General features: G+C 38.0%; 1 protein-coding gene across 2 annotated transcripts in view; it reads right to left on the reverse strand.

Moving 5' to 3' along the window:
* PTPRO (protein tyrosine phosphatase receptor type O) overlaps positions 1-22,104 on the reverse strand; it is a 270,735-nt gene that overhangs the window by 29,377 nt on the left and 219,254 nt on the right. Inside the window, exons 16-19 of one of the 2 annotated variants that reach the window (XM_003934568.3) lie at positions 17,461-17,529; positions 14,396-14,479; positions 9,067-9,102; positions 5,214-5,295 (exon numbers count right to left, since the gene is read on the reverse strand). In XM_003934568.3, the coding sequence (XP_003934617.1) occupies positions 5,214-5,295; positions 9,067-9,102; positions 14,396-14,479; positions 17,461-17,529 (271 nt within the window). The remainder of the gene's footprint in view (positions 1-5,213; positions 5,296-9,066; positions 9,103-14,395; positions 14,480-17,460; positions 17,530-22,104) is intronic. The other variant, XM_003934569.3, reaches the window with a different exon arrangement.

Consider the following 22,104-nt stretch of genomic DNA (forward strand, 5'->3'; position numbering starts at 1 on the left):
TTCAATTTGGATAATGCTTATAAATGATGGAATTTCTCGATGTGAATGTAATGTTTCAATGTCAGCATCAAGTACTAGGCATTAATATAAACAGAACAAGTAAAAGTTCAGTTGCTGGAATTATTTAGACCAAGGTGATTCAGCCATCTCTTACCCTCTTGGATTCCCATTAGAGATAGGAAAATTTTTTTCATTAAGCCTCAATTAGCTATCCATACATTTCAAGAAAATTTGAGGGCTGCCATGTGAAAGGTCCAACATACACCCTGAAATCAGGCATGGGAGCACAATGCTTCTATGAAAATCGATGAGGAGACCCTGACACTGACCCTGAGGATGTAGGGGTCAGGATGGGACTGAGGACTGGTAATATCTGAAGGCTGTCAAATGACGAAGGAAGTAAGTTGTCCCAGTGGGCCATAGCTTGAGCAAATGTTAGTCCAAAACATACAGTCTAAGCCTGTGACTTAAAACAGAGCTCTAGAGAGGAAGTTGTATTTTCCAGCCAGAACATGTGTACAATGTCAGGACTTAACACCCAATTAATTACATATATGACCACTAATGTTCAAAGAATAGAAATATAAGAAGAGAGCATCATTATAAGGAACAATACGAAATACCTTCAAATCATGGTGTAATGGTTAATTTGGTACGTCAGCTTGGCTAGGCTATAGGGTCCAGTTGCTTGGTCAAACACCAGTCTGCTGCTGTGAAGGTATCTTTCTCATATGTGATTAACATGTAAGTAAGCAGAGTTTGAGAAAAGTTGATTATGCTACATAATGTGGGTGGGCCTCATCCAGTCAGTCGAAGGCCTGAAGAGAAGAGACAGGTCCTGCAAGGAGGGAGGAATTCTGCCTCACCACTGCCTGCAGACTCAGAACTGCAACCTCAGCTTCTCCTTTGTTCTCCAGCCTGCCAGCCTGGCCCTTCAGGAGACTTACCAGTCGCCATTACCTCATAAGCCAATACCTTAAAACAGATCTCTCTATATACATCCTGTTTGCTCTATATAAACATCCCACTGGTTTCTCTTAAGAACTCTGACTAATTCAAATGGGTTATCAAGCTTACTTGTAGCCTCATCCCATATTTAATCCATATTGCTCAATCAAACACTTTTGGCCCGGGACAATTCTCCATTGTGTGGGACTGTCCCACTCATTGAAGAACACTTAACACTCCTGTCCCTCTTCCATAAAATACTATTAGTACCCTCCTTCTAATCTATCATAACAACCAAAAACACTCCCACACATTTTCAAATTTCCTCTGGGGACTGACTGGTATTTGTCCAGTTCAGAACTATTGATCTACTTCGATTTACTCATTTTATACATAAAGAAACTAAGGTGATGGAAAATGTACTTAAAAAAAAAAAAGCAGAACATGATTATTTTTCAATTCACAACTTCTGTACAAATCCAAAATAGCACCCCAGTGTAAAATAAATGGCAAAAAGAACCAGTATTTCATTTGCAGTGCTTGACAAAATGCTAACCTCATTAATCATAAATCAGCTCCTAGAAAGCAGGAACAAAATAAAGATTATAAGGTACATGAAAATAAAAGAAAGAAAGGAAAATAAAATAACACAAATGACTAATAGTGCTCTATGAAGATGATGTAGCTTAACATTAACAGATGAGAAAGCAATCTCTTTGTAATATTACATTGCCAATGATTACAAATGTTGATATCCACTGTGTAGTTTTAGGAAGTGGGGAACATTCAAACACTGGGAAAACATTCTCCACTTATGGGACATTTACTCAAAATGTAGATTTTGCATATACTTTGTCCTGGCAGTTTCAATGCAAAGGGATTATTCCAACAAAGTAGTTGGATAAATTCAAATTTATATATAAGCATGTTCACTATATAAAAGATCTGTAGCTAATACATCATCCCCCCCTCCCCCCCACGAACTTGTTATGTATCAGTTGGTTAAGGAAAAAAAAAAAACCATGTTTTAAAAAATGTTAATAGCAAAACTATAACGAGAATTCAGGTTTTTAGATTCCTAGTTTATAGTACATTCCTAACTCCCTTATGAATCCTGTTGAGAGGTTATGTTAACTTTTGTTCCCGGGTCCACAAGGGGGTGTGGTTTCAAAGGCAAGAACTTCCCAGCACCATGCCTCCATTCACCTCCCCATCCGGGAGCCTAGAGTTCCTTGCAGGGCTAGGTAGACAGCCCAGGTGAGCTTCCTCTGTTTAGAAAGCCTGCCAAAAGCTCCGAGGGAGGAGGCTTTGATTGTGGACCAGGTAACCAATCCAATATCAGAATCGAAGATCAATCACCCCAGAGGAAATTTGATAGAACTCCTCTCACTGGAGGAAAATTTGAATGGGGTGGGAGTAATGCCCTGGTTAAAATCCCCCCTACTCCCTTTCCTAGACGGATTTCCCTCTCTGGGATCCCCTCCCATGGCAATGTGGGAGCCTTCTCTCTTCTTCTCTTTACCTGTGCAGACTCCATCTCTGGATCCCCTCCCACGACAGCATGGGAGCTTGCTTTCTCACTTTCTCTCTCTATTTTTTTTCTCCCTCTCTCTGCTTAATACATCTTTCTGCAAAACTCTCTGGGTTCGATACTTAACTTGAAGGAGCTCGTCACCAGGGCCCTTTACCCATTCTTGGGTGAGTGAGGCCCAAGGACCTGGGAAAACACATCTGATCTGGGAAGAGAGAGAGTCTTTGGACACCCCTGCAGCCCTGCTCCTGTCACCTGGTTACACTATGAAGTCAGGCTAAATGTATTCATTTATCCATTGAATGTATAAAAGCACTCAGCATATTATAAATTGAACATTTAGCACAGAAAGTTTATAATTTTGCTTTTCATACTTTTGCAGTATCTAAAGAGAGCATGCTAATCACCATTATTTGGTTCTCCCAATGCTCTCTTTTTATTGGAGATAATGCCTTTCTTAGGTTTTGCTAACTGAGCCACATGGTTCCAGTTAGAGGTGATGTGCTTCTGCCTTTCTGGCTGCAGTTGGTTTGAACGGGCACCGTGACACAGGCTTGTCCATCAAAATCCTCCCCTGTTAATGTAACTACAAACAAGGAAGAGAGACAATCGTTCCCTTTGGAAACCATGGAAACGAAAGGATGTGGTGCTCAAAGGTTGTTGTTGGCTGCTTTTCACTACGAAAAAAGAGGCTGGTGAAACAAAGTGAAGCCAAGACAGAGAGAAGCAGAAATGAGAAATAGAGGAGGATCCTGCAGGGCTCTAGTCCCTGGCTCCAGTCATTCCTCAAGCTGTGCTGCTTCCCTGCTCTCCTCCTGTCTAGCTACTGAACCCTTTCTTTGATTGTATGAGATACCTTAGTATCCTTTAAACTCCCATTCCTTTAGTCTAAACTAGTTTGAGCCATGTTTTTGTTATATGTTATATGTTTACTAGAAAATGACTTCTTGAATTTTTTATAGTCAAGCAATTCAGAAACAGTAACAGTTACACTTGGGTGTCAAGACATAAACCGTGAGTTGCCAGCAGAAGTAATGATCCTAGCTGTGCCTCCAAGGGCATGTCATCTCGAAGGGATTAAGAAAATGTGGCTTTAGGCATCGTGCGGTGGCTCACGCCTGTAATCCCAGCACTTTGGGAGGCTGAGGCAGGCAGATCACCTGAGGTCAGGCGTTCAAGACCAGCTTGGCCAACAGGGTGAAACCCTGTCTCTACTAAAAATACAAAACAATCAGCCAGGCATGGTGGTGGGTACCTGTAATCCCTGCTACCTGGGAGGCTGAGGCAAGAGAATTGCCTGAACCTGGGAGTCAGAGGTTGCAGTGAGCTGAGATTGTGCCATTGCACTCCAGCCTGAGTGACAGAGTGGGACTCTCTCAGAAAAAAAAAAAAAAAAAAAAAAAAAAAAGCAAAAGAAAATGTGGCTTTAATAAGGTTAAAAGTGTAGCTATACCATAATTTCTATCACCATTGTCAGAATCATCTATTTATTCTTTCAGTTTTGCCTCGTTTGCTTAGAAAAAATTCCTCCTTTTCTTGATATACTTTCTGAAATGCCATCCTCATCATTCATTTCCAATTCAAATTGAATTTCTTTGAGATATAGCATTTGGTGTAGCATCTATAATTTCCTATGCACCTGCATGCAATGGCTAACTGAGCAGGCTCTGTGTGGAATTTTTCAGGACACAGGTGGTAGTTAGGGGTCTTTGTATTTGTAATGTATGAGATTCTTCTCATCCTCAAATTCCCCATTAGTCTATCCATACCAGGATCACTGATGCTTTTTGCAGACTAAAGCTGTCCTTGGCTGATAAATGGAAAGAAGAAATGATTTTTAAAAATGAAGAAAAAGCAGCTACCTTAATAGAAAAGAGCACTTAAAAGGCTTTATAAAAAAAACTACAGAATTTAGAAAAATCACTTTATCTTTCCCTTTTCTCTGAATCGCTGACCACCCAAGGCATGCCATAGAAACCTGAGGGATGAGAGGCCATTTAGACTGTGTTATGAGCTACAAAATATGTGGGAAGAAAAAGTGAGGACTAATTATCTTCCCAACACTGCTGAGATATTAGACTCACTCACTGCCCTCTTTTCTGACACATGGTTTTAGGCCCAAAGAAATATGTGTCCTTTAGAAAAAAAGAGATGTTGGCGATTTTTTTCTTAACAGAAATCATGTGTAAATTTATTTCCCCAATTTGTGCAAGGAAAGAAAATAAAACTGCACAAAACTTATTAAGTAGAATGCCAGGAGCCCTATAGTTTGAAAAGCCCTGCTCCAGGATGTTATGCGCCCAGGACACAAAGGGGGTCAGTTTCATTCACTCTCCACCCCTTCTGTGGCCTAAGAAGCAGGAGAAACACACTACAAATCCCCTGAAAAGGAAATTCTGTCTCAGGCTTCATGCCTCAGCTTGCATTTTTCTTCTTACACTCTCAAGTTCCCTGGTTTTCAATGACGGCTTCTACTCCATCTATGTTTGCTCACCTCAGTACCTGCTCCTATTCCCTGCTTCCCCTCATTTGTGCCACCTGAGGTCTTGCCTATTAAGCAAAGGTTGACAAACCTTGCTCTGAATCAGCAGATCAGCACCCCGAGGCCAATCCCTTTCTTGTTATGCAAACACATCACAAGCACTGCCAGTGAGCAGAACATGACCCCAACATAAACCCCACAATTCCCAGGCCCTTTCCATTGCAGAAGGTAGAAAGACTTTAACCAACTCACCTCAAACTGTAGAGAAAATTTATAGTCAGAGTCTTTGGCCATATCCTTAATGTAGGCATCAAAGTCATCCAGTTGAACCGGGCTTTGTCAAACACAAAGAAATACATACACTTTAAAATTCTTGTTGATAGTAGTACATATGGTTCAATATACTTCTTAATTTTCTTGGAGAAAATAGAAGTTTTACTTCACTACGGTTAGCACTCACCTTTTTTGTTTGTTTGTTTTTGATTCAAGTTACCAATCCTTAACATATTGCAATTGAAAAGAAGGGAATATATATCCAACTTCTTTGATAGGAGAAATCTCTAGATTTTCACTTGGCTTTTACTCTGGAAGTATAGTACTATATACGTGCATACTCACATACACACACCCATATATGTTGCTTCTAGAAAGCTCTGGCATATGGAAAATAACAAAGGCATAGATTCCAAAGACCTGTTTGAGTTATGGTTTTGCTTTATAGACTGTGTTATCCTGGAGAATCACCTAACTCTTCAGAGTCACTGTTCTCATCTATAAAATACTATAGTTATATCTATAAGGTTGACATATAGTTTATAAAGAACTTCATAAGTTTCAGCAGGTTTACAAGTATAAGGAATTGTGATGCTAGCTACAGTCTACCCAAAGCATAGGCAGGATTAGTGGGATGAGACATTTGTCCAGAAAGCTCCCAGGGTCTCACTGGAGTGAGTCATCTTTAGAGGCTTGCATATCTATAAATGTATGGAAAACAGCTCAGAGATACAGTCAAGTAGCACATCTGAGCTTACGTTTCTGCATCTGAAGCAGAAGTTCTCACCTTTTTTTTTTTTTTTAAAATGAAGTTTATTTCTTGTAGATTCCTGCAGCTGCTTATCCTCTCTGGATAAGCAATGCTTACCTAAACCAAAGTGCTCTCTAAAGCAGCTCTCTGCTTCGGCAGAATGCCACATTCTGTCATCTAATTCAAGCCTTTCCACTTTGGCAGTGTCCTTCCCTTGGTCTTGCGGCAGTTACTCGGCTTACATCATCTAACTGTGGTATTTTGTTCTGTTTTGTTTTGTTTTGAGATAGAGTCTCGTTCTGTCACCCAGGCTGGAGTGTAGTGGCACTATTTCGGTTCACCGCAACTTTCACCTCCTAGGTTCAAGTGATTCTCCTGCCTCAGCCTCCCAAGTGGCTGGGACTACAGGCAAGTGTCACCACATCTGGCTCATTTTTGTATTTTTTAGAAGAGATTGGGTTTCGTCATGTTGGCCGGGGTGGTCTTGAGCTCCTGACCTCAAGTGCTCCACCTGCCTCAGTTTCTCAAAGTGCTGGGATTACAGGCATGAGCCACTGCACCTGGCCTAACTGTGGTCTTATGTCCAATTAGCAAATCTATAGTATTTAATAGTGCTCGTTTAAAGTTGTTGATTAGCTAACCTGATGGATTCATTTATGTTGAGATTTTAGTAAATTGTAGAGGACATTATATCTTCCAGAGAATACCTTTCAACTTAAATGTTTTTACTGAGTAACAATAACTCGTTTATAAAACACACCACACTTCATAAGTATTCACATGTGTTATCTTGCTTAATTTATCCCTGAGGTAGGGACAGACAACGTTAGCTCCATGTTCCAGCTGAGAGAGCCCATGGCTAAGAGAGTTAAATGAGTAGCCCAACATCACATGTCTACTAAGCAGTAGAATTCTCACTGGAATCCAGGGAGAGTAAGTCCTAGTTCAAAGCTTTTCCCACTTCAAACTTGTTATCCTTCCAAAAGAATGGCTAAAGTTGGGGCTCCTCTCCTGGAATGAACCCCCTTAGAACTGCAATCCCTGGCTGCTGTCTCTGGGCAGTATATTGACCTTGAAGTTGGATTTGACAACCCTGGCTTTCATCTTGTTACGAGGAAAATGGGCATGTTTATACAGAAGGCCAACCAAAGAAAGTATTTATGGGTTAAAAGAAGTAAAAGCAAGAAGCTCAGAGAAAAGAGAGACAGAGGAAAGAAGAGCAAACAGAAGACTGGACATAAGGGAGAAGAAGGAGAATGACGAGGAGAAGAAAAAGAAAGCTAGAAGGGAGCAGAGACCAAAAGGGACAAACATTTACAGGGAAGGGTAAAGAGGAGGTGAAGGAAAGGAATGATGGAATGAAGACAAGTGGAGGCCGAAAATGGGAACCAGGGGGACATGGTAGTGGTGGGGCATTTGGAGCGAAAGAGAAATGGTAGAGAGGGTAAATAAAAAGGCGAGAGAAAGCCTTTCAAGAAAGGTCTTCGCGAGGAGAGAGGACTCAAAGGAAAATGAGACAGAGGAAGGCAGAAGCTATATTAATGTGTGTGTCATTTTTGCTTGTGGGCATGTTCTACCATTCCTGATCTCTACCATATCTTTTGTCTGGGTCTTCCTTCTCCTTCTTTTCTTTGCCTGGGTCATGGGAGGAGCAAGCCTTGAGAGCTTCTCCTTTTTGTCCCAGAACATGGTCTTCTAAATGCTCTAGTCTACGCCTCTCTAGCTCGCCTGCCAACATAACCAACAGTTTTTGGTAACAAAGTCTTTCTATTTCTCTGAAATTATCCCTCCCAGTCAACTTATCTCTCCTACATCTATTCACTCTGGTCTTACCTCTCCTACATCAGTTGGTACAAGCCAGTGGAATGTACACTGGTTTGAAATTGACTTAGAAACCGGGCACAGTAGCTCACGCCTGTAATCCCAGCACTCTGGGAGGCTGAGGCAGATGGATCACATAAGGTCAAGAATTTGAGACCAGCCTGATCAATATGGTGAAACCCCGTCTCCACTAAAAAAATATAAAAATTAGCCAGGCGTGGTGGTGTGTGCCTGTAGTACCAGCCACTTGGGAGAGTGAGGCAGGAAGATTGCTTGAAACAGGGAGATAGAGGTTGCAGTGAGCTGAGATTGTGCCACTGCACTCCAGCCTGGGTGATAGAGTGAGACTTCATCTCAAAATAAATAAAAATAAATAAATAAATAAATAAACAAATGAAATTGATTTAGAAAACATTATTCTGTTTCCATATATGCCATAAAACTGTATGCCACTCCAGACTAACTAGAAACACTTTTACATCAACTTTTCTTTTGGATTATGTCATGGATTATTCATGATTTCTTTCCCTAAGCATAGATGCCACAGACCTGGCTGAACCCCTAACTGCCCTCTTGTACTAATTCACCAATGTCATACTAGGCAGGTATCAAGAACAAATTATATTTGAAGGAAAGTTCTGTTTCTCATATGTAGAATTATAGCTAAGAAAAGGCATGGAGGTGATAATATAATAGGCTTTTGAAATCAACTGAGGGTTAATTTTCACTCACCACAATCATAATTCTTCTGACTTTATGGTTCAATTGATAAGGAAAATCACAGTCTAGAGTAATTATCTTTTCTACTTATTATACAGGATTTTTCGAGACAGCATTATCAAAGTATTTATTATAACATCAAATAGCATATAAGCCTATTCCTGCAATAAACACAGAATTTCAAAATACTAAAAGGATTTCTGAAACCCTTTGATGTGCTAAATATTAGATTTTCAGATACTGTATTTAGAATACCATACTTCCTCCTCCAAGACTTTGAAAGTTACTAACAGTCTATTCTCTCAGATTTGATATGATAAACATTGTCCTTATTCCTGATGTGATTTCTGTGATGCACTCTTCTGGCGGTCATTGCCACTCAGGCATAAAGGATTAATACAATATTGTGCTTAGCTATTGCAACATGCATTTGCCTCTTTCTTAAGCATCCCTTCTATTTGAAGACAAACAATCTTTAACTGGAATGTTAAGATAATTATAACAAACATCCTTTTAAATGACATCATAAGAAAAACTTACTTTGTCAGTTTCCTCTTCTTTAAGCCATTTTTACTCCTGATAATTAAAAAAGAAAAGACACATTTATCTGGGCAAAAGAATTGATTAACATAGTAATTAAATTTGAAGAGCTTTAAATAATTACATCAGGTACCTCAATTTTATTTAATTTTCATTAAACACGTCAGGTTTGTTTAATTACTTTTCCTTAAATGAGAAGATAATAATAATTTTAGATTCACGTTTTAAAACTCTGCTAGATTGTGTGAACATATCTGCACTTTATATTTCCTATTTGCTAAAAACCGAGTCTAGAAATAAAATTTCTAGCTGCTGTCGATTAGGTTGCTAAAGCAATTTGTAAATACATAGGAATATCTATCTACCACCTGAATACTCCAGTTTCTACAGGCAGGAAGGGAGAATTGGAGAATAAAATGTGAAACTAACAAAGAGAGGGTGGAATTTTTTTAAATTAAAGACTAAACCTTTTCTGACATTTTTCTTTGGGGATATGAATGTGTGCTGTCGGTGTGGATGTGTGTATTATATGATCCTACTATGGCATTGTTTTTATTCCATCTTGAACTAATTTTTAGCTATCTGAAGAACTGGACCTATTACCTGCTTGCCCTTCATCGTTACTGGTCTGTAAGCTCAAACATAGCAAATGCTAATGCATGCTTTAGTTAGTCACATTTGTTTAGGGGATAACTAGGGTAATAGTTTTCACCCAACCAAGTAAGATAACTCACCTGTTAGCGAAGGCTAACAGTATCTACTGAAGCACGTTGTGATTGTATTCTTATTGTCTTCTATAAATAATAAATATTATAACAGGGTTGACTGTATGAGTGACATTGTAGCAAACTTTTTTTTATAAGTACTTTTCAGACGTCTTTACATAATTTTGATGGAAGCATCCAAGTTTTCAGAAAATAAATAGTCTATGGTAAATAACCAGTTGTGATCCTTAGTACTTTAATGTGTCCAAATATTTATTTATATTTAGAATTGTGGGTATTTGGATATCTCCACTCCCTGAAAGCTTTTAACAGAATGAAGCAGTACTTTGTGCTTTCACAGCCCTTTGCAATGGAGAGTTTCTCACACTGTGTGGCTGTTAGTTGCTGATACACACCTTGCTACACTATAGCTTCCCCCCAGGGCTGAACATAGTGAATGAAACACATAGTGAGTGGTCAATAAATGCCTATTCAATTGAACTGAAACAAAATATCTCTTCCATGTTATCCTCAGAATTTCACTGGATGGTTCCTTAACCAATTGGATACTAGACTTGGGCTTGTGATGTTCTGATTGAAAAAATTGGACTTGTGGATGGAGAGAAAGTAACGCAGGTCAGGAAGGATAGAAACACATCCAGGAAGGCAAGGGGTGTTTGTGGTTTCAGGTAGTTTTAATTTCCTCCCACTTCTAAGTGAAAGCAATCCATTCAATGGTTCACTATTTTTTCTCCTCATCCTCTGTCTTCCATACTGGAGATTAGAGAGAAAAGAACAGTTCCATCCTTACTGTCTCTCTCCCTGACCCCCTCACAAAACACTGTCATGTTGGACATAGCTGTATTATACAGGCATTTGGAAACCTAAAGGAATATTTATTGATCATGTTTTTTATTCAGCCCCTGTGATGGTAATTTAGTTAGCTTCAGGAATTCCACATTTACTTCTTGCAGTAAGAGCCAATTACTTCAGTGCTTTCGGAAAGCAGAATGTCAGAGGAGATGACTAACAGCTCTGCAAAGTCAGGAGGCTGCCAACATATTTTGTGAACCGGAGTGAACAAAAAAATACTTTCCTATCCAAACAGACTTTAAAGGAAACTAGGAAGTAACAAATATGTGTGAGAGGGTAACACTGAATAAATTCAGTGCTGAAATATTAAGCTGCTACAACTCAGCAGATGTGTAGAAACCTGATTCATGGAGGAGAGATACGTTTTTTTTTCTTTCACTCTCATTCATTATTGAATGAACTTTCCATATAATGTATAGTTGTGCTACATGTTTTGTGTGACATATTATTATATACTTATTGGCGTAAGTAATGATAATTTGTACACAGTTTTCATTTTTTTATTTAGATCTTGCTGATTCCAAAGGGTTTCTATATCCTCAGGCTGTGGAACATGACAGGATTGAATTCTGAAACTTCACAGCAACACTGATAAAATGTTCCTACATTTTCAATTGCGGTGTTAATTCCAAGACTAAAACCAGGGTAAAATTAATGCAAATTAAGGCTTTGCTAGCAATTTTAACTTAAGCACATTCTGGAAAGAGCCAATGTGTGCCCATGTTACAGTGATGATTTTGTGTGACATGTAGGGTATCGCCTTCTCTTTGCAAAAGATTTTCCAAATCAATAAAGAACCCCCATCAGATATACATATAGCATATAGGCATAGAGGATTTTGCACTTTTAGTTTTGTTATCTTTCACTTACATTAGGTAAGTTTCAAAATCCTAATGACTTCAAAAAGTTAAGCTACATTCTGCATGAGTTCATCACAGTTATGACAGTCTCGGAAAGCAATCTAACTGCAATTCATTCCGAAGAAGCAATAGCAAGGACATGGGATTTATAATGGTTAAAACAAAATAAAACAAAACTCTAAAAGTCTCCAATTTTGTCATTGCTGCTTACTTTTTGATGAGCTAGGCAGAAACCATTCCCAAATCTTAAAAAGGACTTTAGGATTATATCATTCTTCAAATAGAACATGCAATCATCATGAGTGAAGCTGAGCATTTTCAACTAAACGTCACTTCCTGTTCAAATTGCCATCTGCTTAGGGTTGAGAACAAGCAGATGAATACCTGAGTACAGCATGAGGGTCATTATGGCAGTACAAACAACAACAACAACAACAACAACAACAACAACAACAAGAGGTAGTAACACTGAATCTAAATGATTTGTTTCAATAGGAAATATACTGTAAGTTATGAAAGTCAGAAATCCTTGCAGAACATGATCCTGAGACTAACCTAACTGGGCACTGGTCCTCCACACTGATTTTGCTACCAACCCAGGAAAAGATTCGAGCAACACTGTGAGAGGGAGAAAGACTTTTTCGACTTTTCTACAAACCACTAGTGTCATCAGACGGGTTTTAGAAAATCAACAGGAACATGTATTTCCAATAAATTGACAGTCGAGAAAGGAAGTTGAGCAGTGTGTTAGTCTGTGTGCATCGGGGAGATGGCTCTGTTATTTGCAGCTGTTGTTAACAGGGTAAGTGAAATGTGAAGACAAAAACATCATTAGGAGGATTAAAAATGACTCTTTGACCAATGAAAGCAGGGGAAAATAACCACCAGTGATTAGATAAGCAAACAGGGAATTTGAGTGGTTGTGTGAGTAGAAGCTGCACTTCAATGAGCAGGGACCATGACTTTCACTTGTTTTGTATCTGCCAGTACACTAGCCTAGGGCTGAGACCACAGTTTACATCTAGTATGTTTTCACTAGTTGTTATGTGTGAAATTTACTGGAAGTGACAGAAAGCACGGAGCTCCATCCTTTGCCTTCTCTTCTCACCTGGAGACAACCATTTACAGTTTCAAGGTGATTCTTCTAAAAACTACTGAAGGGTATTTTCTCCCCCAAGTTGGGTCTCATGCTATTCGATTGGTACTATAAACAGCAGACCTTGTGAGGGTTGCTGACATTTGAAGGTAGGTTCATCAGTGAAGTCTATTAAGGAAGATGTGCTTATTTGCACAGGCCTACCTTACAGAAGCTTAAAAACAAACTGTGGAAAAGGAGAAAGTCTCAGAGAATTAAGCAGGGAAATAATATATACATCTTTCTTTCATTTTAATTGCAATCTGGGATACTTTATGGGTATTTGCTGTCAGTATTTCATTGACAGACTATTTGAGGATGATTAGTAGATGTTCAGTTAAAAGTAAATATATATTTTGAAGGTAAAAATGAAATTTATGTGTGCTACTCATACCTGAAAACTATTTGATGTCAAATACTGAAAATATTGAGTCCACTGTGCTGAAGCCCTATACTAAAAACTGTAATAACAACAAACTTAGAATAACAGTTAATGGGTCCTCAGCATCTAGCACAATCTTCTGACTTTATTACTTATACATCATGTCTACTTTGTTTCAAAAGCTTTCCTCTAGTCTCTCTTTTTTAAAGGAAGATATGAATTCTGGAATTAACAATCTCTATTTTGAGGAAATCCTTTTTAATGTTTCTTCCACTGCAATTTGAAATCCCAAATTCTGCCAGCTGTATTTATTCTGTCCTTAGAGAAGCTGAAGAACATTTGTTCAACTGTCTTTTTGAATAAATAAACTCTCCAGATTGCTTTTCATACCCTCACCCCCACCCCATAAGCTATTTTTTCCAGTCTTTTTTTTAATTGTTTTTTTCTAAGACCTTTTCAAGTTGTCCACATTTATGGTTCTGTCTGTACATAATTTAGTACCTAAACACTAGGTATTAATATTTAAGGGCAATGACTTTTTTTGTCAGTTCCATGGGAAACTGCTACCTTTTATCTTACAGCACAGGAAAAGAAATAGTTCTTGATTCTTTAGTCTCATAATTCAAGGTTACTATTATTATTACATATTAAAAAGTCAAAAGGAACACTTCAAGATTTGATTATTAAAATAATCTATACGTCAAGAAAATAAAATTAAAGAAGACCGCTCTTTACAGAGGAAGAATAGATTTCAGAGAGACCTGAGTCTAGAACCTGGATTTTCTGTATAGTGGAATGTGTATTAAGACAGTTAATCTCCTCAAGCCTCCATATCTCTAAAATGGGACTAATAATACTCTCTGAAGGATTGTGGGGGAGAATTAAATAAGATAATTATACAAAGAGGCTTGTAAATAGTCAACTGTTCAATAGTCACTGAGTTAGCATTATTATAAAAACAAGGAACCCTCAGATACAGAGGATTAATACACTCTGATTACTCCATCTTAATGTATTTCTACCTTGGAAATTTGGAGCTTTCTAATGGAAGAAGACGATAATGGAAAACGGAAAGCATTATTTATAAGGATGAAAGCCAATGGATTGACTCAATGAAGAAACAAATAACTAGTACTAAACAAGGGAAAAACAGTTCACCAAGAACATCATGAGAAATAAAATTTAACTGAGAAAACATTATACTTAACATCTTTGTACCATTAATTGCTTTAATCCACTTCAATACATGATTAATAACTTTAGGTGTTACTGAACATACAAAACAGTCAAAAAGAAACTTTCCTTTCTCTTTACTTCTTGAAATCTAACTTTTAAAGAGTCTGTGTTAAACAGTAAAAAAAAAAAAATCACTTACCAAGGATTAATATAAAATGCCAAAAGATAATCAGTCCAAAGACATGAAGGTAGCAGGGTTAAGAAAGCAAATATACTCCTACGCCTGTGTGCATTAATAGATAACAGATGGAAAGACGAAAAAGTTGCAAGAGTTAGTAATATAAACTGTGAATAGATATCAGTTAATTACCTACTGGGATCAATTAATATGACAAGCACCTTAATTACAACTAAATATTAATCCATCCTGTGAAATATAAATGTGAGGGCTTAAATGCTGCAATATTGATAAAATCAGTTTTTATTCACACATGACCTTATTGTAATCAGATATATTTCTTTCTGCTTATTTTGTGTCAATTAGACTGCTGCTAGGTGATTACATTTTGTATGCCATTAAATGAAGCACTTAAATGCCTCATTACTTATCTTGAGTCTTATTCTTGGGTATTATTCTTCCAGTGGTTAAGCCTATTTTAAGAAACCTCTATAACATTATGTGATAGCTAAACAGCAGCTTATGTGACAAAATAAAAATGGTCCATTTACATGTACTGATTCCAGTGAAGACTTAGCTTTTAAGAGACATTCTTATAAAGCTGCACTACTAAGTGTGACTTTCTATATTTTTAAATTACCATAAAATTTATAAATATAACCCTTGAAACAGAAGTATGGATGACACTCAGATATCATCCATTCAAGATAAATAGTTCATTAACTACTTAGTCTGTGACCTCACTGATATTCATCTAAGTAGGAGCAAAACAGTTTAGTTTCACCTAAATTCTAAGTCAGACTGTTGATTTAAAATGCCTGGTTTCAGATATTCAAACTACTTGTCAAACAGAACACCCATTAATATAGATTTTAAAATATCCTGTGACTGCATCTGTAGTTATTCTGAGAATTAGCGGAAAAAAATGCTGTCACCTTGTCACTTCAGTTACTACAAATCATCACTGAGATATCTATTCTCAGTCAGCTAGAAAATGCTAGGGTCTGCAAAACTGTCTTTGTGAAGAGCTGCAGGAAAATGCTCTTGATTTTATAGGAAGATCCTGAAGTGAATTCTCTTTGCCTCAGTTCTCCCATGACTGGTCTCCATAAATTCTATGAATTGTGACTGGCTGTGAAGTTAGTTAATACATAACTCTCATGAGCCACAAATATTAAATACATATAATCAGATTGGTTCCTAGATGGGCCACTCATCACTGCTCTCCCACTGGGCCTTTTAAAAGGGTGAACCAGGCAAGAAACAAGTACCAGTGACTCCATTTCTTAATTTTGGAAACAGTGCTAATATATCTGAACAAACTTAGTAATGTTTCCTAACTTTGCACCATCAAGGGTTGATGGATTTCTTTTTCTTCACAGTTGGGTTAATTGTATTTTAATAGTAAAATTCTATTCATGTTACAATTTTAAAATGGCACAACATATTGTATTTTTAAAAAGAATCTGGTTTCAACTAGATTTTCAACTAGAGTGAGTATCAGCTATGCTAAGGAAAGTAAAATTTATATCCTAAATAAAGTTCTCCCTCCCTCATTGATTCTGTAAAATTTCCAGTCTCCCATATATATTTCTTTAAGATTAACCATTTTAGGGAGTTAGAAAACAGAAAGAAATAACTTAACAATGATTAATATGACATATATTCATTTATGTATACTTTGCATCGTTGCTTGCAAAAGAAACCAACTAGACCATATAAGTAGTACTAGCTTCATGTTAAATATTTACTTAATTAGTACTTTTGTTGGACAGTAATTGAACTGAATAGAATTGTTAATTTTCATCTAATATTGTCAGGTATAATGTCAACTGATTTAATCTCTTGACAATGCTCTTTAAAACTCGAATACTTCCTCCCTCCAGGTCCTTAATACTCAAGCATAAGGAAAAATGAAGCCATGTTTTCTTATGAAACTTCCTTGGCTTTGATATTTATTTATTTGTAAGCACGAGAAATGAATACTGGGCTGCATTATATATATATATATATATGTATTTTTTTTTTTTTTTTTTTTTTTTTGAGACAGAGTCTCATCCTGTCACCCAGCCTGGAGTGCAATGGCATAATCTTGGTTCACTGCAAACTCCACTTCCTCGGCCAAGCAGTTCTCTTGCCTCAGCCTCCCAAGTAGCTGGGATTACAGGTGTGCATCATCATGCCCAGCTAATTTTTTCTATCTTTAGTAGAGATGGGGTTTCAGGATGTTGGCCAGGCTAGTCTCGAACTCCTGACCTCGTGATCTGCCTGCTTTGGCCTCCCAAAGTGCTGAGATTACAGGCGTGAGCCACTGCACTTAGCCTGGGCTGTATAATTATTTAACAGAAATCATGGCTCTCATTCTCCTCAGGCACTGAAACGTGAGTTTAAAATAGAGATACTGAATGGGCATAGTGGCTCATGCCTGTAATTCTAGCACTTTGGGAGGCTGAAGTGAGAAGACCGCCTCAGCTTAGGAGTTCGAGACCAGCCTGGGCAATATAGTGAGAACTCATTTTTACAAATATTAAACATTAGCCAGATGTGGTGGTATGTGTGTGTAGGCCCAGTTACTTGGGAGGCTGAGGTTGGAAGATTGCTTGAGCCCAGGAGGCACAAATTGCAGTGAGCCAAGATTGTCCTGCACTCCAGCCTGGGTGACCAAAGCGGAAGATTCTGTCTCAAAATACAAAAAAATAAACAATAAAATAAAATGGAGGTCCTGCTGTGTCTCATGCTGCTTCATTGGAATCTCTTCTTGTGCCTTTATCCACCGCTCGTTCAGTGTGGCCCCTGCATTTAAGCCCTTCTTCAGCACAGGTATGTCCTCCTGTGCACAACTGTTTTAGTCCTTTGTTTAATATTGTAAATACAGAGCAGACTATGATGCTTTCCCCACTTCCGAACTGCACTGAGCTTACATAATCCGTTACACTCTGTGAAGATCTAGCTATTGAAAGTCTACCATCACTGAAATTACAAAAGGAGAGTCAGGCCAAACTATCTCCAAAAGACAGTAAAACCAACTTTGGAGCACACACAGCATAGTTAAACCACGTAGAAGCTTGCTCCAAAACAATACTCACCAGTTGTATGGAAGTTTTCCGTCCCTCTCTAAAGATGCAAAATTGACAAATGTACCTGCTCCACACTCCCTGTTTGAAAGGAACCACAAAATCAAGGTTACTGCACGACAAAGCATTTTCACTTTGACATACAAGTAAAGAGAGCCTTTACTAGCTTATCATCACAGCATTAAATGAAGAAAATAGCAAATACAAGTTCCATATGCTCCTTTTTGGTGTGCAATGCAAACCAGAAAGACAAAACAAAATGAAATAATCTTTTGCAAGTTTGCAAATCAAAACATTTGAGGCCAAAATAATTTACTTCACTATCCTTTCCGAAGGGTATTCATAATTCTAAAATATATATTTGAACTATATGGGGTATAATATTTATTTATCTATTTATTTATTTATTTTACAAAGCCTTTAATAGTAACAGAAACTCTCATATGTGAACTGAGGATTTTTCATCTTTAGCAAAAATTCTTTGTAGGGTTTTGTTTTATGGCATTTTGATTTCCTCTCTACCATGATAGTGGATCAAGTGGATTTTGTTTATTTCCTCCAAAATCTTTCTCTTATATTTTCATGCCCATATTATTCATCACTTGAGATTAGAATAAAAGAGCAATATGAATTGAAATAGGCAAGCTTCTGGCATGCCTATTATCCAGAATGTGGCTTATTAATCTGCTAGTAAAAACACTATTGAAGTTTTTTTTCCCAGAAGTAGAGCAAAAGTGAACATATTCTCATGCCTTCTCTACCTTTTGACTAATTTCATGCATCAATAACATAGTTCATTGGGGCTTATGTATCTCTTATTTTCTTTATGTGGAAATAGTGGATTTAATATTCTGACTGAAACAGAGATTTTGACATTACTGGCACAATGTGCTAATTACCTGAATTATCTACCTGTTCTTATTAGGATGTTCCAAGAACAATTTTCTTCTTCTGAAAAAAATACATTAATATGCTATTATGGTGTATTACGAATTACACATCATTAATGAATTTTCCTATGTCGATTTCCTATATATGGGATTTATTTTATCTCTAACTCAAGGGTTCTAATGTGGGGTTCCAAGGGTAGAATTTAGGACTCTATGAACATATGTGAGAAAAAGGTACATATTTATTTTCACAACCTGTGACTAACCTTAGCAGTCCCTTCTATCATTAAAGTGGGTACCAAACCATCATAATTTCCACATGTGGGATTTACTAACAATAGAAATTACATATTTTTAAATAACAGACTTGCTGCAGATATCTTGAAAAATTGGTCATATTCACCACCATGATGAAATTGTTAGACTATTACATATCAAGTTAATGTATTAATTAAAAAGCATACAACAGATGTGTTTTTTGAACATTATGATTATCATATTTCAATATAGTCTTATAATATGTATTTTATTATTTATTTATTTATTTATTTTATTTTATTTTTTTGAGATGGAGTTTTACTCTTGTTGCCCAGGCTGGAGTGCAATGGCGTGATCTCAGCTCATCGCAACCTCTGCCTCCTGTGTTCAAGCGATTCTCCTGCCTCAACCTCTGGAGTAGCTGGGATTATAGGCATGCACCACTGTGCCTGGCTAATTTTTTAAATAGAGATGGGGTTTCTCCATGTTGGTCAGGCTGGTCTCGAACTCCCAACCTCAGGTGATCTACCCGCCTCGGCCTCCCAAAGTGATTACAGGCTTGAGCCACCGAGTGCAGCCTCCTGTAAATTTTACTTTAGGCACAGAAGATGGAAACGTTATTCTTAGAAGGGTTCACCACACTGCCAAAAATGATCATGGCATGAAAAATGATGGGAATCTCTGTTGTAAAAACCAGCTGAAAGAATCAGCACCATCTCCTCCTAAATATCTGTGGTATATACCACAAAAAATGCTCAGAAATACTACTACTTGCATTACTATATCTATGACCACTTCCTCCACCATTACTACTATGAGCTAATATTTACTGCACACTTTTTATAAGTTGAATATTATGCTATGTTATTACTGCATTAATGCTCCTAAGTAGCTACTAATGCAGGGCCAATTATCATCTCTTCTGCATACACATTCTTCCCCTGGCTTCCAGGCCACCACACTCCCTTAGCTGTCCTTATAGTCCACTGGCTGCCTCTTGTCAGTCTCTTACTGTTACCTTCTTTTCTCCCTGAAAACCTTAATATTGATTGTTCCAGTGCTTAATCCAAGGACTTCCTCTTTTACTTTTACTTTCTGAATTTCATCCAGTCTAAAGCTCGAGGGCAATTTATATACTAACAACTCTCTCTCTCTCTCTCTCTTTTTTTTTTTTTCTGAGATGGATTGTCACTCAGTCACCCAGTCTGAAGTGCAGTGGCATGATCTTGGATCACTGCAACTTCTGCCCCCTGGGTTCAAGTGAGCCTCCTGCCTCAGCCTCCCAAGTAGCTGGGTTTACAGGCAGTCGCCACCACACCTGGCTAATTTTTTTGTATTTTTAGTAGAGATGGTGTTCACCATGTTGGCCAGGCTGGTCTCGAACTCCTGGCCTCAAGTGATCTGCCGGCCTCAGCCTCCCAAAATGCTGTGATTATGGGCATGAGTCACCGTGCCTGGCCAACAACTGTCAACTTTATATCTTCAACTGAGAATTCTCTCTTTAACATTAGACTTTTATGCTCAGCTGGCTACTCTGCACCTGCACTTGCAGGTTATGTCAAACTTAACATTTCTGTGATAGTTAATACTGAGTGTCAAATTGATTGTATTGAAGGATACGAAGTATTGATCCTGGGTGTGTCCGTAGCAGTGTTGCCAAAGGAGATTAGCACTTGAGTCAGTGGGCTGGTAGAGGCAGACCCACTCGTAAGTGGGTGGGCACTGTGTAAGCAGCTGCCAGTGACTATAAAGCAGGCAGAAAAACATGAAAAGGAGAGACAGGCTTAGCCTCCCAGCCTTCAACTTGCTCCTGTGCAGGATGCTTCCTGCCCTTGCATGTTGGACTCCAAGTTCTTCAGTTTTGAGATTCAGACTGGCTCTCCTTGCTTCTCAGCTGCTCTTCAGCCTATTGTAGAACGTTGTGATTGTGTAAGTTAATATTTAATAAACTCCCATATATTATAATAATACTTAATAAATTCCCATATACATATGCATATATGTGCATATATATGGGAGTTTATTAAGTATTATTATAATATATATGGGAATTATATATATATGTATATATACATAGATATATACATAGATACATACATATATGTACATATATATATACATACATATATACATATATACATACATATATATACATATATATACATATATAATACATACATATATATACATACATATATATACATATATACATATATATATACACACATATATATATATCTTTCCTTTTTTAGTTTTGTCCCTCTAGAGAACCCTGACTAATACAATTTCCAAGACTGAAGTCTTGATGTTCCCCCAACTCTGACCTGGAATCCTCTCTCAGTTGATGGCAACTCCATTCTTTCAAGTGCCAGGACCAAAACCTTAGAGTTATCTTCAACTCCTTTTTTTCATTTCCATTCCACATCAACTTATTAGCAACTCCCGTTGCTCCTATTTTCAAAATACATTCAGAATCTGATGGCTTCTCTCTGCCTTCAGTGCTGTTACTCTGGACTGAACTATTACCATCTCTTGCCTGGATTCCTGGTTACCACGACTGATATGTCTGCCTATGTCCTGGCCCCAGTACAGCCTGTTTTCTACGTAAAAGTCAAAACAAAAGCATTAAATCTAAGTCAGATGCTGTTAATCTTCTACCCCAGCTGCAATGCCTGCCCGTTTTACTGAGTAAAAGCCAAAGTCCTTCCAATGACTTATGAAGCCCTGTGTGACCTGGCATCTCCTTCTACCCTTGTCTTCCTCTGCTTTAGTCACTCTGCTACACTTTGAACATCCCAGTCCTGCTCCTACCCCTGGACCTTTACACCAGCTGTTCTTGCTACTGGGCACATTCTTCCCACAGATAACACAGGCTACCTCCCTCCCGGGCTGCAAGTCTTTGCTCCAATGCCACTATTTCAGTGAAACCTACCCACCTCCCAGGGCCCCTCTTCCCGCAGTGGTACTGCTTATTTACCTCACTTGGCTTTGTTTCTTTTTCTTATCCCCTGAAAACATATGGTGCAATGTTTTTACTTATATCTTTATTGTTTATTGTCTATTTCTCCCACTAGAATATAAGCTCCTGAAGGCACATAATTTTGTCTGTTTCATATACTGTCATATATGTATCAATTTTGTAATATGAATGCATGAAGATTCAGTGACCCACACAAATTCACACAAGTCCGAAGTCAAGATTTGACCTCAAGGAGGCCGAGTATGGTGACTCATGCCTGTAGTCCCAGCACTTTGGCAGGCCGAGGCAGGCAGATCACTTGAGATCAGGAGTTTGAGACCAGCCTGGCCAACATGGTGAAATTCTGTCTCTCCTAAAAATACAAAAATTAGCTAGGCGTAGTGGTGCATGTCTGTAATCCCAGCTACTTGGGAGGCTAAGGCAGGAGAATCACTTGAACCTGAGAGGCGGAGGTTGCAGTGAGCACAGATGATGCCATTGTACTCCTGCCTGGGTGACAGACTAAGACCCTGTCTAAAAAAAAAAAAA

Source organism: Saimiri boliviensis, chromosome 7 (genome assembly GCF_048565385.1).
Source record: "Saimiri boliviensis isolate mSaiBol1 chromosome 7, mSaiBol1.pri, whole genome shotgun sequence".
NCBI lineage: Eukaryota > Metazoa > Chordata > Mammalia > Primates > Cebidae > Saimiri > Saimiri boliviensis.